Genomic DNA, 16,542 nt, shown 5'->3' on the forward strand with positions numbered 1-16,542 from the left:
CTATGAGATGGGGGGAGGGGAGAATCTGTGTTGGTCATTAAACAAGTAGGAAGGGGGGGACCTTTCCAGGAATCTATGCCAAGGCTCAGACCCCATGTGGGCATCATTAGCACAAGCAGGGGCCAACTAGTTACTGCACTTGCCAAACCAGGAAAACAAAGCAGTGACATATTGGTGAGCCTCAGCCCACCACCCTCTTCTTTCACTGCCCTGGGGGAAGTAGAGAAAGACTTCATAAGGTCCAAGGAACTGCCGGCAGATCGGCCACTGTGCCTGATTCTCTAGCCTGGGGCCAAGGCTAGCAGGGATGTGGCCAGACAAGTGACCCAGCATCATCTCCCACCCCATCCCATGTTTCTGTCCAATTCCCTCTCTTTGCACCTGTCACACCTGTACCATAGCACCCCTTCAACCTGGGGCTGCCCCACTCTTAGAGACTGCCACCTCCTGGAGGGCAGATACCCATTTTTTACACCTCATTTTTCTCTCCAGTGTCTTGCCCTGGCCCAGACTGGTGATAACCAAGCACCGAGGGAGGAAAGTAAAGTAGACAGTAAATGAGGGAGGGATGAAATAATTGAACTCCGAAAAAGAACAAGCTGCTATCAAGATTTACAGCTCTGGGGGCGCCTGGGTGGCACAGCGGTTAAGCCTCTGCCTTCGGCTCAGGGCGTGATCCCGGTGTTATGGGATCGAGCCCCACATCAGGCTCCTCTGCTATGAGCCTGCTTCTTCCTCTCCCACTCCCCCTGCTTGTGTTCCCTCTCTCGCTGGCTGTCTCTCTCTCTCTGTCGAATAAATAAATAAAATCTTTAAAAAAAAAAAAAGATTTACAGCTCTGCATAGCGACAACACACCTCTTTGGCCCAGTCTCCATCTTCCTGTTAGGAAGAGAGGAGACCCTTCAGTATTCTTCCTGCTTGCCCCTCATTAACCCTGGCTTGTTGAACTCTCTGGCTCTTACTCCTGGCCCATCTGCCTTCTCTTTCTTCCTACACACAGGTATTTTCTGATGGGGCATTTTTACTCTTGTGGAGAGCACCTTGCTAGGTACCACGGTGGACACAGATGTGCCCTAAATGGGCTTCCAGTCCATTGGTTAGGGGGTGGGTTGGGAATTGAACCCACAGCCCTCGTATTTCTAGCGCCAGGAAAAGCTGAGATATTCTGGATTAAAGTTTGGCTTCACCCCAAGGCATTGTCGGAAGAAAGGAGTCCAAAGAAATGTGAACTAGGGGAGGAGTCTCGGCAGGCCTGTGAACTCCCGATCTCTGGCAGGGTGTCTATCTTCTCGGTTTCCTGGTGCTCTCCCAGAGTCATAGTGTAAGTCCAGAGGAGTTTTCAGTACAGGGGAGGGGGGTGGCTGGCCTCGCTCTCTGGGGGTCCACTTCGGAGGAACCTGTGCTATTTGAGGTTCCGTCTCCCACGCACGCTTCCGGGTCTCTAAAGGCCAGCGTTTCGGGAACAGGCAGGATCTAGGCTCTCGCCCTCTGTGGGACCCATCCTTTCCCTAGTGAGAGATCTCAGGGAACCGCCGCCTTGGGTATCAGGAAGGATTAGGTTAAGCCTGGACACCCGGTGCGACAACTACCTAGGACTCACTCGCTCCCTCCAGCGATGTCCTGCTCCTCGTCCATTCACGGTAGAGATAAGTTGCATTTGCACTCCCGGGGGACCACGTAATGGATGGAAACGCGCGGCTCCTCTCCCACCAGCAACTGAACATCTTTCTTACTCCCCTCTCTGGCTGCAACGGGGGAGGAGGGTAGAGAGGAAAGAAAAGAAAGAAAATGCCATGGTGACGCCTGTGGGCTTTTCTTGGAATTTGAGTATTGAGTGGGTATGCTAAATACGGACACGTTTATCCGAAGAAAAGATCCACACGAACGCAAATTGAGAGATGAGAGCTGCTCTTTGGTGGAAATCCAGACCTCTTTGGTGTGGGAGAGACCAGAAAGATTATTTATCTGATCTCTGACTCCCATAAGTAGCCCCTAGATGCTCTCCAGCTCTCCTGCCGCAGATGTGATAACATCTGGGCTGTTATTATCACCCGGGGCAAGCGCTGTGTCCCTGGGGACTGGGCACCTGAACTGTAGCTCTCCCTGGAGGCCCTTGATCTGTCTGCCACACAAGGGCCATATAACAGGTTGGCTAATTGATTCATTCTTCTTAGGTTTTGATTTCACAACAAGAGAATATGTAAAAAATAAAGTCCAGACCAGAGCTTAGGTTTCTTTCTTTCAAATTGGTTAGAATTAATATTTTAATCACACTTTCCTATAAACTGGCTTGATCCTGTCTCCTATTGGAGAAGTGTATATGTGTATACATACACACACACACACACACACACACACACACATAAGATGCAAAGAAGCCAAAACGATTGAAGGGAAAAGAAAGTTCTCAACATCTTAATTCTTTTTTCTGTGAAGCGATTTCCTTTTCCCGGAGTTTCCAGCATTAAGTGTGTGTGTGTGTGTGTGTGTGTGTGTGTATACACTGAGGAGAGGAAAGGATCCCAGCAACACCCTGTTAACTATTTTTCCTTTTGATTACTAGAAGCCTCAGATCACCCGGAGCTCATTTGAAATGTGGGTTTGTACACGGTTAAAGGAGACAAACAATAAGAGAAATGCACAATTTCATTTCAACAGCGGTTCCCTAGTAGAAAGCACACGCTCCTTGTGGCTCCTAAGTGGCTGTCACTGTCGGTGCCTGACACAGTTATATTCACAACAACAACAACAACAACAAACTATGCAGAGGAAATTAAATTATATGGAAATCAATAGCGTCTGACTGCTTCAAACAAATATCTGTCACCACGATTATTCTCCAGGAACCTATTTATAAACCTTGAAAGAAACAGGTTCTTGCAGCAAAAGACAGCATCTTCTGCATTTCTGTGTTGTTATTTATACTGTATACAGAGGAATGCGCGGGCATAATTTAACATACAAATACCCAGCTGTATACATTATATAACAGCTTGTTAGACATCCCGGAGTGGAGGTGTGCCTAAGTAATGCGCATATATTCCGGGCTTGCGATGGGATGGGGAGAGCTTGCGAGAGGGAAAGCACCAAGGGGCTTGTGAGCATCTTGTCTTTCTCCCCCTAAAAGGTGCGTACCCTGAGACAATAGCTAGCCCTTTTGATCTTTCCAGAGCCGCGGTGGGAAAGGTGAGGCGTGCAATGCGCATGCCCAGGTAGCTACAGGTGCATCACCTGCGCTGTCCTTGCTGGTGGTCACTATAAGAGCGGCTCCCAAGCGCCTGTCTCGGCCGAGCGAGCGCGCGCGCGCGCAGACGCACGGAGCCGCGGAGAGAGAGAGCGCGCCTAGACAGACAGAGACAGCTGATGCCTGTCAGCGCGGCGGGGCCGGGAGCTCTCGCGAGAGCTCCCCGAACCGGCCGCGAGAAGTGGGGCTCAGGTGTAAGAGGAGTGCATCCCGTCGGCGCGCGGGGCTAGAGCTCTAGGAGAAGTGGGATCGCGAGGCCGGTGCGCGGCGCTCTGCACGGTCAAAGGGAGCGCCGGGCGGCAGCGGCGGCAGCAGAGGAGCAGCAGCAGCCCCCGGCGCGGCCGCCGCCTCCGCGCCGCCAGCCGCCTCGGCTGCAGCCTCCGAAGGGAGGCCGGGGGAGCCGGCGTGCGCACTTTCCGGCAGACTTTCGGAGTGTTTGTGGATTTACATGCCAAGCCATCAAGATGATGTCTATGAACAGCAAGCAGCCTCACTTTGCCATGCATCCCACCCTCCCTGAGCACAAGTACCCGTCGCTGCACTCCAGCTCTGAGGCCATCCGGCGGGCCTGCCTGCCCACGCCGCCGGTAAGCGCCCCACGTCCGCGGCCCCGGCCCGCGCGCCTGCCCCCTCCCCGTCTCCGAGACACTGCATGTCGGGTGATGTGCGCCAGGTCCAGGTGCTGGGTTTTGCGGGCAGGGATTTTTAGAGGAATCCCGCTGCGAGGCACGTTTTGTCCAGTGGCGCTTAATGTGTTCCCGTCGCCTCTGCCTCGTGTCGGGCGCCTGCGATCAGAGTGGGGAGCGCTGGGGCCATGACTCTCGACTTCCCTCCACTTTCTCTGTTAATTTCACGCCTCGGAAAGGCGGTCTCTGTGCGTGTTCGGGTGCGTGACACGGGTCCCCAGCTGCGAGTTACATCTCCATTTCTTCTTCTTTCCCCCTTCCTTTTTGGTCTCCTACACCGGTTCCCGGAATGTGTTCTTGTGTCCCCCTCTCCCCTGCACCTATCCCTCTCCTCACACTCATGTCCCTTCTCATCTGTCCCCCCTGTCTCGCTCTCAATGTGCTCCCCATTCCGTCTTTCCCGGTCTCCGCTATCCCCACCCCCGTTATTGTTATTTTGGTTGCTTTGTGTTTGGTTTGCCCTTTGCTTGTGCTTTCCGGCTTGTGTGTGGTTTTGTTTTGTGTTCTTGCTTTTTTTTGTTTTGTGGTTTTTTTGTTGTTTGTTTTTGTTTTGGTTTGGTTTGTGTCGCCTGCAGCTGCAGAGCAACCTCTTCGCCAGCCTAGACGAAACGCTGCTGGCGCGGGCAGAGGCGCTGGCGGCCGTGGACATCGCCGTGTCCCAGGGCAAGAGCCACCCATTCAAGCCAGACGCCACGTACCACACGATGAACAGCGTGCCATGCACGTCCACATCCACCGTGCCGCTGGCGCACCACCACCACCACCACCATCACCACCAGGCGCTCGAGCCTGGCGACCTGCTGGACCACATTTCGTCGCCCTCTCTCGCGCTCATGGCCGGCGCGGGTGGCGCGGGCGCGGCCGGCGGCGGCGGCGGCGCCCACGACGGCCCGGGGGGCGGCGGCGGCCCGGGGGGCGGCGGAGGCCCGGGCGGCGGCGGCCCCGGGGGCGGCGGCGGCGGCGGTGGCCCGGGGGGCGGCGGCGGCGGCCCGGGCGGCGGGCTGCTAGGCGGCTCGGCGCACCCTCATCCGCACATGCACGGCCTGGGCCACCTGTCGCACCCGGCGGCGGCGGCCGCCATGAACATGCCGTCGGGTCTGCCGCACCCCGGGCTGGTGGCGGCGGCGGCGCACCACGGCGCGGCGGCGGCGGCGGCGGCGGCGGCGGCCGGGCAGGTGGCGGCGGCCTCAGCGGCTGCGGCCGTGGTGGGCGCGGCGGGCCTGGCGTCCATCTGCGACTCGGACACGGACCCGCGCGAGCTCGAGGCGTTCGCCGAGCGCTTCAAGCAGAGGCGCATCAAGCTGGGCGTGACGCAGGCCGACGTGGGCTCGGCGCTGGCCAACCTCAAGATCCCGGGCGTGGGCTCGCTCAGCCAGAGCACCATCTGCAGGTTCGAGTCGCTCACGCTCTCTCACAACAACATGATCGCGCTCAAGCCCATCCTGCAGGCGTGGCTCGAGGAGGCCGAGGGCGCGCAGCGCGAGAAAATGAACAAGCCCGAGCTCTTCAACGGCGGCGAGAAGAAGCGCAAGCGGACTTCCATCGCAGCGCCGGAGAAGCGCTCCCTCGAGGCCTACTTCGCCGTACAACCCCGGCCCTCCTCCGAGAAGATCGCCGCCATCGCCGAGAAACTGGACCTCAAAAAGAACGTGGTGCGGGTGTGGTTTTGCAACCAGAGACAGAAGCAGAAGCGGATGAAATTCTCCGCCACTTACTGAGGGGGAGTGGGAGGTGCAGGGCGGGGCAGAACGGGGAGCTGAAGGGGCTTTTCAGGGGCTTTCCCTGAGCCTCTTTCCCGTAGATTTGGAGTGTCCGTTATCTTGCTTGCATTTGGGGAGTCCCTCCTGGCGCACTCTCCTTTACCCCCTCTTTGCTCTCTCTGCCCTTTACCCTCCCCAGAAAAGAGGACTGTGGTGCTGGGTGTGGACACCGGAGAGCCAGGCAGGGGAGAAAGGGGGAATATTTGGGTGAGCCAGGGAGTTGAGGGGAAGGAAAGCAGAGACTGGAGGAGGGGTTCTGAGGAGCAGATTGGTTCTGGGGGTTAGGGTGGGGGGAGACTCGGGAAGAGTAGGGAAATGGACTGTTTTTGACCAGAGACACTTGTCAAAATCTCCTGGGGACCAAGGGACTATGTACAAAAACAAACCTACCAACCACCAAAAACCTGACAAATAAAGACAAACTAAAACAAAACAGAACAACAACAACAAAAAAATGCTTTAGGAACTTAACTCTGGGGAGCCGTATTCTGCAGCTTCATTACCCCCTAAGGAAGAGAAAAAAGCACCACTATTATTACCACCCACCCCAACCCTACATACAGGAACTGAGTTAAAAATGGAAAACCAAACAAACCAGAAGGTGAAATTCTGGGTAGCGAAGCTAGTTGTTCTGTTTCTGTGTTTACGTTCTCCTCCCAAGTCTCACCTCCACCCCATCCGTGTCCTCTTTGATTTATTTTCTCCGTCCCAAGGAGGCTGCGAGGCTGCGATAGCTGCTCTCCATTGCCAGAAAGTGAGGGGGGACACAGCTGAAGGAGAGGGAGGCTATTCAAGACTCCCAAGTTTTATGGTGACCTGGCCTATACTCCTGTGGCCTGGTCACTGTCTGGTGGGGATGTTTAGGGAGAGAGAAGACACACAGTCTTTGAGCTGACTAAAGGGCAGAATTTAGGGGCTCCGAAATAAGTATTTTATTCTAGGAAAATAAAACAATTTAACAAGGTTTTTCTCTTTTCATTTTTGCTTGTATATCTAAGATCTGGAAAACAGATTATTTCGAAATAAGATCCCCCCCCACCATGCCATGGAACTTGCTTGCCCTTTCATTTATTTTTCTGAGTGTGGTTTATTTAAACTACCTACTTACTTTTCCCCCTATTGATTCAAATACACTGATGGGGTGGAAGACACTAGGAGAGATACTGTGCCCCACTTTCTCTCCAGAAGACCCATCTTGCTCTTCTAGGTACCCTTTCTTTCTCTCTTGGAGAGCATAAAATCATTGAAATATTGGAAAGTTTCTGCTTTCAGTTGGAGCAGGACTTGGCTGGGAGAAAAATCCACTGAATCCCAGAAGAGAGGAAGACAGATTTAAAGCCCTCCGTTTGTTTCAATGGGATCTGCATGTTGGGGGGAAGGGGAAGCAGAACAACTGTGTTTCATTATTATTATTATTATTATTCAAAAGTAATTTATTGCTGGGGATATATGTTGGATAGCAAGAACTTTAATTTGCACTATCAGTCTCCCAAATAGAAAATCATTTATAGTATTTCATAGTAATAATCAAGGTACTCTATGAACTGTTGATGGATAAAAAAAATGAGACAGTCGAAGGTGGTTAGGTAAAATGCCTGCTTGGTGCACAAGATACTCTTGATCTCGTGTGGAGATGGTTTATTACCATTCTTTAATAAGAACTAAAAAATTGAAAACAGAACAAATGAAAAAAGGAAAACTCTGCCATTTAACAAGACTGAAATCATGCATGATCTGAAAGGTGCAGAAAGAAACACAATTAGGTCTCACTCTGGTTAGGCATTATTTATTTAATTACGTTGTATATCATTGTTTGCAGCGCAAACATACTATGCATTTGAAACTGAGCACTAAACTGGGCTAGCTTTCTGATAGACCGTTTTGTGGATAGTGTGATTTCACAGTCTACTGCCTGTTTTCACCAAAAACACAACATTCTTGTCATATTCTTGTATTTAGAGGAAGAGAAAAAAAGGAAGATTACTGTAAATATTTTCTTTAACGCACACACTCACACAGTGGTTACAAACTGCCAGTGTTAATCCTGAAATGTCTCACGGATTGATCTACCTGTCCATGTATGTCTGCTGAGCTTTCTCCTTGGTTATGTCTTTGCTCTATTACCTTTCCCCCTCCCCACTTCTATTAGAACCATTTCTGTGCGCCAAAATACAACAGGGGGATGTGTCCCAGTACGCTTACAAATAAAACATAACTGAAAGAAGAGCAGTTTTATGATTTGGGTGCATTTTTGTTTATACTGGGCCAAGTCCTGGTAGAGCCGGTCAAAAGATGAGATTCAATTCAACCACAAATACAGGGGAGGATATTGAAAGGGGGATAAAAAGTGAGGAAGGGGTTAGAACGATGTATTTTTCTGCTGAATCAGAATTCACTTTCAGATAACTTATGTGAAAAGCGGTGCTCTGAATAAAATTAATTCTATATTAGTTGCCTGTGTTATCAGTTTTTTTTTTTAACTGCAGAAACTTAAACCACAGCCCTCACTTCAGAGTGGTGGAAGGTAATAAATAACCAGGTCCCCCCCCCCCCAATTAAATTGAGGTTCAGGGAAAGAGGCATTGGAACGTTTATATGTATTGTTCTGGCCTAGAAATATTTCTTTAAAAAATGTTTTAACTAAATGACTTTTCTTTTGAGGTTAATAAATATAAAAAATCATCCACGGATCTGTCCAGCCACCATGTCGAATGCCTGTGTTCATTTGAAACATTTAGTGTGCCACCTACTGCTCCAGAAAGACCAGAGATACTTTATTTCTTGGTGACCCGGGACTACATCAGATGCCAAATGTACAAAGTTTCTTAATAGCTGGGATTATATCTTCTGACATCATCCTATTTTAGCCAAATCTTTTTAATTTCACCGGCAAATCTGTGAAACAAAACACCTGATGTTCAAAAAAGAATAGTACATTTAAAAAGCTGTGATTTTAAACAGTTGTTAATGTTTTAAAAAAGCACTAGAGGTATTTTTAAAAATAGATCTCTTCCATCAAAATTGATTTGTTTCCGTTGTTATTGACTTGAAATGTCATCAGAGTTTTTTAATAAAATGCATTTGTAAAAAAACAAAAAACAAAACAAACCGTTATTTTATAGGAAAGTATGACCGGATTTCATTGTTGGAGAACCAGGAATGAACAAATGAAAAGATTTACGAAGGCTGTTTTTTTTTTCAATCTGCTCCAAACGGAAATGTTGCAGGCAAATACATTTGTATTATATAATGATGACCAATGTATGTAATAAGAACTTAAGCATTTGTTTTGTATTAAAATCCTTACCAAATAAAAAGAAGACAATATTATGTTAATAAAACATCATAAAAATACATGCTTTGCAGAGTTTCCTATTTTACGTAGTAGGAAACTGTGCAAAACAGAATGCTTTGCTCTCTGGTGAGTGAATCTGTACCGTGGGAAGGAATAATAAGACTGTTCTAAGACACCTTTGTCAATTTAGGAAGAAACAAACAAGCAAACGTCCTCCTGAAGAGAGTGCAAAGGCTTGTCACTCAGCGATATTTGGCCTTTCAAAGTTATCTGGTTGTGAAGAAGAACTACACTCCTAGCAGATTCTGAAACCAGTTGGTGAGTGGAAATAGTAAAATGTGTGGCTCTGGTCCTTTAAAAGAATAATCTTAAAATAAGTTGGAGAGAGTGGGAAAATTGTGCTCCGTTTGTATTTCATGTTCTCAGGAAATCCAGGCGGTCGTGGAGTAGGAAGGGCAAAAGAAAAATAAGCATGAAATGCACCTGCCACGTTTATGTCATCCACTCATTTTAAATTTCTCTTTGCCCCAGTCCTAGCTCAGGGTCCTGCTCCTTCTATAGGTCTAAGAAATGATGCCCTCAAGACACATCAACTAACTTCTGAGTAGATTTTTGTTTAACGCGTGTTCTGAAATTGCTCTCAACTTCGATTACACTCTCATAAATAAACCGTAGGCACCCACTGCCATGATTGTATCAATTGATACTTTCTCGTGATAGTAAGATTACTTCGGTCCTGTTATCACGTGCCGCCACGCCAAGAGAAGACAAGGCGCCCTAGCCCCCAGGACTCACCTGGCCAGCCCCCGCCCATGGCCCTCTGCCTCGTCGCCCGGGCCTCTCCTGCCGACCCTGCGTGAAGCATCCCTGCTCCATCTTTCTTGGGGATGAGCTTTCATAGTCTAGTCCATGAAGTGAGAATTGTGAGTTCTGACTTGGGCTAAAAAGCAGTGTTTTCCACTCCATTCGAATTGCCTTGGTGGCCAGCGGGATGATAAAGGTGATGACCACAATTATTATCTGGTATGGTTCTGTTTATCGGTGTTATTGGCGCCGCAGTCCTAGCCCCACGACGAGAGCCACACAGAGCTCGCGGGCGGTTTCAAAGGAGACCGCAAGCTTAATTGATTTTTTAAAAATAGCAGCCGAATTCTAATTCTCGCGGGGAGCCTCTTTTCCACCTGCGAGATAAGCCTTGTCGCAATAATTACGTTATTTAATATTTGATCAAACCTTCGCACCACCGCGGCTGGCTGCGCCGGGCCCGCTCACGCCCTCCGGGGCGGCGGGCGAGCAGAGCTGCCGGAGCCGGGCCGGGAACGTGCGGCGGGGGCGCGCGACCGCCCCGCTCCGGTTGCCTTGCCCTTTGAATAATTCATGGCTTGAGAGTTCTGGAAATTAATAAAATGAATGATAACAAGAAGCTAATTAAAAACTTTCGTAATTGTTGTCAAGTCAACTTGATGGGAGGTGGGCAGCCCTCCCTCTCCCCATGCCCGAATCGGGAGGCTCTGTAGGGCTGGGCGCGGGCGGGGTATGGCCTTGAAAGTGGAGAGGACTAGTGCTCCCTGGACTCAGGGAGTTACTTCGGGGGCCGCCTTGTGGGGCTGCTCCCTCCCCTCCAGCCGCCACAGTCAGCCGCTCACTTGTCATCTTGGCTTGACTTCGGACTTCCGAGCGGGTGGATGGGCGGGTGCCGGTTCAAACCGCAGGCGGAGCTGATTGGGTCAGAATTTGCAGCCAGGAGGGACCCGCCCTCCCCCGACCGGTGTAGGGTTCTCCCCCTGCCATGGAAACACCCGCCCACCCGGGGCCGTCCGCGCGGGGAATCCCCGCGCCCCAAGCGCGCGAGCCTGGGTCAAGCGACTGCAGGGCGCCGGGTCTGCGCCCGTCCACCGCCTGGCGGGAGACTCGCGGCCTGGAGGCTTCCAGCCGCCCAAGACCACAGTTCTCTTGGACCGCGGGACAGCCACCAGCCTTCGGGCCCTGGCAGGGAATTGGCCCGGCCGCCAAACAGCCCAACGGAGTAGCTGTCCAAGGCCTGGACCCCCGGCGCGCTTGCGCAGCGGTGGCGGGTGGCAGGCGGGGAGCAGAGCGCTGGGAGCGCCCGGCGGACGGGGCGTGCACGGACGGCGCAGGGAGCGCGCGGAACTCGCACATGCGCGCTGCGTGCTCCTAGTCCCCTCGGAGAGGCGAGCCGGAGTTCCGCAGCTGGTAATTAGGAGCTCTCAGAAGTCCTCTCCCACCATGTAAGTGCCTTTGAGGATGTCCTGAGAGAAAAGGGAAGGGACTAGTAGCTCACAGAGGTTAAAAATACTCCTCTCCCCACAGCTTGCCTAAGTCGAGCAGACACGTTAAACACCATGAAACTTTCAAAACTGGTTTACGTTAAAAAAAATTGGAAGCAGTAAGATTTTGGTTTTTGTGGTGTTGTTGTGGTTAAGGTGCACACCACCAAAGCCCTGTTATGGTTTTGAGTTTATTAGGCAAGGATTTGTACCCAGGGTGGGAGGAAGGCTGGCCACTCTGCTTCCGTCCGGGAAAATTCGGTAGAATCCTGGATCGCAAAACGGGGGTGAAAAATCTCGGTCCAAGAGAAGCTGGCAAAGCCCAAGTGGTGAGCCCAGCGTACTGCTCCTGCAAACGCAGGGGTGGAGCAAAAAGCACCCCGTCCCATCCCCCGCCCCAATCCCAAAGGTCCCGGAGGTCGCAACTCTGATTTACGAAGGCAAGAGGTTAGGGAAGGGAGAAGGGAAGCTCAAGTTGCTAAAAGGGAGATTGGACGGAGAAGTGGCAAAAGAAGGGATGGAGGAGGAAAAGAGATAGACTGCCCACATTGATTAGGCAGAATGAATTACAAACAAAAGTTTGGTAACTCTGACTCCTGGCTTCAGTGCAGCATAATGTACGCAAACTTTTGTAGGCATGGATCAGACTAAAACAAAGTGTTGACAATTTCCAGCCGAGGAAATACACTTATACCAGTCTCTCCCCACCGTATCCCCCCTCCGCCCCCGCCAAGTGTTGACAATAAACATTTAATGAAGGCAGGGACCTGGCTGTCTCCAGTCAGCGTCAGAATACTTTAAGCAGACCATTAGCACGGCTTCTCCCACTTCAAACATCGCGCGCTACACTCTAACATTATATTTTAAAAAACAAAGCAAAACAAAGTGTGAGACAAATAATATGTTTATACGGATATCTTAAGTGGTCTGCGGTAGTTCTGATACCCCCCCGTACTTATTAACAGAAACTAACTCATTGTAGATTACTCGCGCTTAAAAATGTTAAATACAGTTAATGCAATATTAATCGCCCTTTGGTGATATAAAATGCAATATTTTCAGACAGCTATCGAGCTTTTCTAGAGGAAGAGCTGATGAAAAGAGTCACAGCTGAATAGTGGAGAGAAAAAGCCCGGTATTTATTGCTTTTGTTTGGCTTTTGGCTACAGAGACAGGAACCTTCTAATGGGGTAAGGACATTTATTTTATCTGCAATCTATTGCTGCGAGAGCAGGGGCGGCAGATGGGGCTGGTGAGATATTCGCAGTGTAATTTAGACCAAATCCTAATAACTAATAATGATTTATGTTAATTTTGATCATTTATGCGACTTTACGAAAGCGTTGTCATGAAAGAAAGGGAAAGAAAGAGAAGCAGAATGTGAGAAGGGGCTCTGAGGCTGAGATTGGAGCTCAACTGCCCTGCTTAAAATATGTTTTATGAGTTAGCAATGGAAATACAGGCTTTTTAAAAAGCAGGTAGGATCTATTTAACTCGGGCAGGGAGTTATCTCCCTGGGGCTTGCATTTCTTCTGAAAAAGTACCTAAATGAGAGGAAATGAGACGCCTTTGAGCGAGAGACTCTTTCATCCCAGTTTTAAGGAAAGCAGATATGTTTCAATTGTTTCATTTGCTTATATTCCACTAAGGGGTCGTGTGTGCGCGCTTGCTTGCGTGTGTGTGTGTGTGTGTGTGTGTAGTAGAATCAAGTGTGTGCGAGGCACGAGTACGCGCCGGGGTCTTCCCTTCAAAGTGTAAGCTGAGCCCGGTGTTTGAGATCAGCCTTAGCTCCTGTGTACACCGCCGCCACGCCTTATGCAAAAGTTTTATTACTGGCCGCTTAAACAAGTTGCTGTATCTTAATCTTCACTTCCCGTCTGATATTTGTTTGCCTAGAATCAACTTTTGAGAAGCTTTGCCGTCTCTACCTCCTGACTTTCTCCTCCCCCAAGGGATCTCAGGGCTTTTTAAACTTAAAAGTGCTTCCCCTCTCCTCATCCCCCTGGTAACGTGGCTCGGGTTCAGAACCCCAGGGGCTGCCAACGGGACGTAGTTCTTCCCAGGAACAGGCGATTTTCGGCTGCCACGCAGTGCACTGCAGAGGGTCGGAGCGATTTTGAAAGGGAGGGTGCGCCTTGCTCGTGGCAATTTACTTTTTCGGTTACCTTTTGCGCGTTTCAACGCCTCAAGGCTATAGTTTGAAAGTAAAACAGCATCAAAGCACCTCCTTATTAGCTCTGTATTTGAGAAATCCGAAGATGAAACTACCTAAAAGGTTTAATAGGGCGGAACAGCATTTATTTGCCGAGCAAACAGCCAGAGTACAGTTCAAAAGGGGTACAGTGGTTTATCAGCAGGAGGCTGGAATAAGAACGTTGGGTAAAGCGAATTTCAAGCTTCAGTTATGTTGTTAAACTGTTAAAGTGAATGAAATAAGCTTCAAGTGGGATGTCTTCTTTGATTTTGAATATCATCTCCCTCATGAAATATATATATATATACATACATATATATATACACACACACACATACATAGAAATATATGTGTGTGTATATAAATATTTCTGTCTCCTAGAGGCTTTCCCCACCTTCAGAGTTATAGAATTATTGTCAAGACTTTTGCTTGTCTGTAAACTTTCAGGTTTAGTAGAGCAAGAATAGTTACCTTTCCAGGGATTTGATGTGCAAATGCATCTAAAACATGATCACATCTTTTACAGTTAAAATTTTCATGATTTTCTTCCTCTTTTTCTTATTTCAAAGCTGTAGATGTAAAAATACACTTACTTTCTTCTATTAGGGAAAGACATCAGGCTACATGATTCAGAGAAGTTTATTTCTTAAACATTATGCTGTATTTTATTTTTGCTTTTGAATCATCTCTGTCAGTAACTGTACTGTTATTGCATTGTTAGTATTTTCGGTATAAAGAGGAATTTAAACAAAATAAATCCAGGCAGGTGACACTGCCTGTTTACTGATAATACTCAGGCGCTGGTGTGTGTTTGTGAGCTCGGAGCTGCGCCTCCACGTGCATATCCATATACAAACAGATGCAGGTACAATTTTTACTGTTGTTGAATGTAACTGAGTCTCATTTCTAAACTTTATTCTGGTTCTGTCCCAGTGTTTCAGCACTAGCCACAACGCTTAAAATTGAAGAGTGGTGCATTATTGAAACTCTCTATCAAACAGCTCTGGGGTGCAGCCTTTCTGAAAACACCGGCTCTGGATGAGGTCTGACTGTCTGACTGCACATAAGCCCCTAATATGTTAATGGCCGTAGGGGATGCCTAAGGTACTATCTCAAGCTGCTTCGCACACCATATGTCAGGCCGTTAGCCACATGGATCTATTAATCAAAAAGAGCTGGAGAGGGAGGAGAGGGTCTTCTAAAGGGGGAGAATGAGAGCAATGGGGGAGGGGAAGAGGGGAAGAGAAAGCATTTTAAACCCCCATCATTTCTCATTTCTTTTATAAAAAAATAAATAAAAATAGCTAAAGAAGACTCAACCAATGCAGATTTCCTTTCTGTCAAGTTAAAGACTGTTCATAAATCTCTCCTAGAAGAATTGGATGCATATCTGGTACTATTAAAATAGAAGGACATTTTACCTTAAGGGTCTCGTTTAGGGTCCCTTTATTGCAAAACTTTTATAAGTAGGACTTAATACAAAAAATGTTTTTTGTTCTGTAGGTTGTTTTGTAGATGAGCTTTATTAAAAGTAGAGTGGGAGGAGGAACGGGGCAAATGTGCACTGAAGGGATGTAAGGGGGGCATGGAGGGAGGCGCCTAGAGGATTTGTAATGAATATATAATTTAATAATATTTTGTCTACATGTACAGTAGCGTTTTCACCACCTTTAGTTCTTCTGATAGTAAATAAAAAATGTTTATATTTTTTCCCTTCCTTTAGGCTGGCTTTGTGATAAATGAAACTGCAGAGTCTACAGGGTACAAAAAGTATTTAATTCTTTTAGGAGGAGAGGAAATGAGAAAGCATTTAAATCTTCCATCTTTCTCATTTCTGCTTTGTTTGGAAGTATCTCTTGCCCTTGACTGTTAAAAAAATTTCGGTTAGATAAGTAGTTTAGAAAGTTTGCACAACCTTAAAAGTAATTATGAGCTCAGCATGTAGATGGTATAAATGAATAAGGCATCAGGTCTGTAAGAAAGAATTTTACATTCTTTCTTAAAATGGTGAATATATTTTGTCATGTGCCATCAACTTAACACATTACAAAGTACTGATTTCAAAATGTCACAAACAGAGCAATGAAAGGAGAACACATAGGCACTTAAATTTAAAAGTTGCATTTTTTTCATGTGTGATGCTACCTGGGGATACAGAAAATATAAAATCAAATGTCAATTAAGATATTATTATTGTTTATTGGTAACCAATGATGATGAGCCATATGAGGACTTAATTTCTGGATTATTAATTTTAAGTTTCAAAATCTATAATTAATGATAAAATTTAGGAAAGAATACCCTTGAAGATGATTTTTAATGTTGTCATGATTAGTAGGCATGATTTACAGTATTAATTTATAGGATAATGGAATGACTGAAAAGTTTATTGATCTTAGTTTTTAAATATATATGCAAATGATTGACTACTTCTATGTATTTGAGAGCTCAGATTATACAACCATATCACAAAACCTCTGTCATTAACATAGATTCACAGTACTCTATTATATTGGACTTGCGAAAGAGAGGGAGCGGGATGCTCTTATTTGATTAAAAAATACATTAAAGAAGATGATTGTGAAATTGTGCTCAATGAAAAACAAAAACTCTGTAAGTGACATCTGTTACATCATTTATAGAATATAAGTGAAGTATTTTATGCTGTATATTAGGTTGGATATGTTAAATATTCTTTATTTTTACAAAGACACCTATTTGTGTTTATATAGAAGTAAGGTTCTCGGTTACAAGGAAAGGTTAACATTGGCAGGCGCCAAAACACCAACACATTAGATTATTTGGCTTGGCTAGAAAATCATCTGTAACTCTTTTAGAAAAAAAAAAAAGCATTAAAAAATGGAGAATCGTATTGTAGAGAACTGCAGTGAATGTGTAAATATGAGGGGTTCTGTAGCACTGTATTTCATCCAGGAGATGACGAATACATAAAAACAAGATCATCCTGAATTTCAAGAGTAGCTAGGTAGAGAGAAACACTTATTATCTTTAAATTTTGGTGCATGCCACACTAGCCTTCATTTCTTTCCCTGTAGTTAAAAGGTAGCCCATA

General features: G+C 47.4%; 1 protein-coding gene across 1 annotated transcript; it reads left to right on the forward strand.

Moving 5' to 3' along the window:
* Positions 1-3,552: 3,552 nt before the first annotated feature.
* POU4F1 (POU class 4 homeobox 1) lies at positions 3,553-5,650 on the forward strand. The gene is made up of 2 exons (XM_045811103.2): positions 3,553-3,833; positions 4,508-5,650. Exons 1-2 carry the CDS (start codon positions 3,711-3,713, stop codon positions 5,648-5,650), a joined length of 1,266 nt encoding a protein of 421 aa, XP_045667059.1. The 5' UTR covers positions 3,553-3,710.
* Positions 5,651-16,542: the final 10,892 nt, after the last annotated feature.

This window comes from Ursus americanus, chromosome 10 (assembly GCF_024610735.1).
Source record: "Ursus americanus isolate L20-20 chromosome 10, mUrsAme1.1.p, whole genome shotgun sequence".
NCBI lineage: Eukaryota > Metazoa > Chordata > Mammalia > Carnivora > Ursidae > Ursus > Ursus americanus.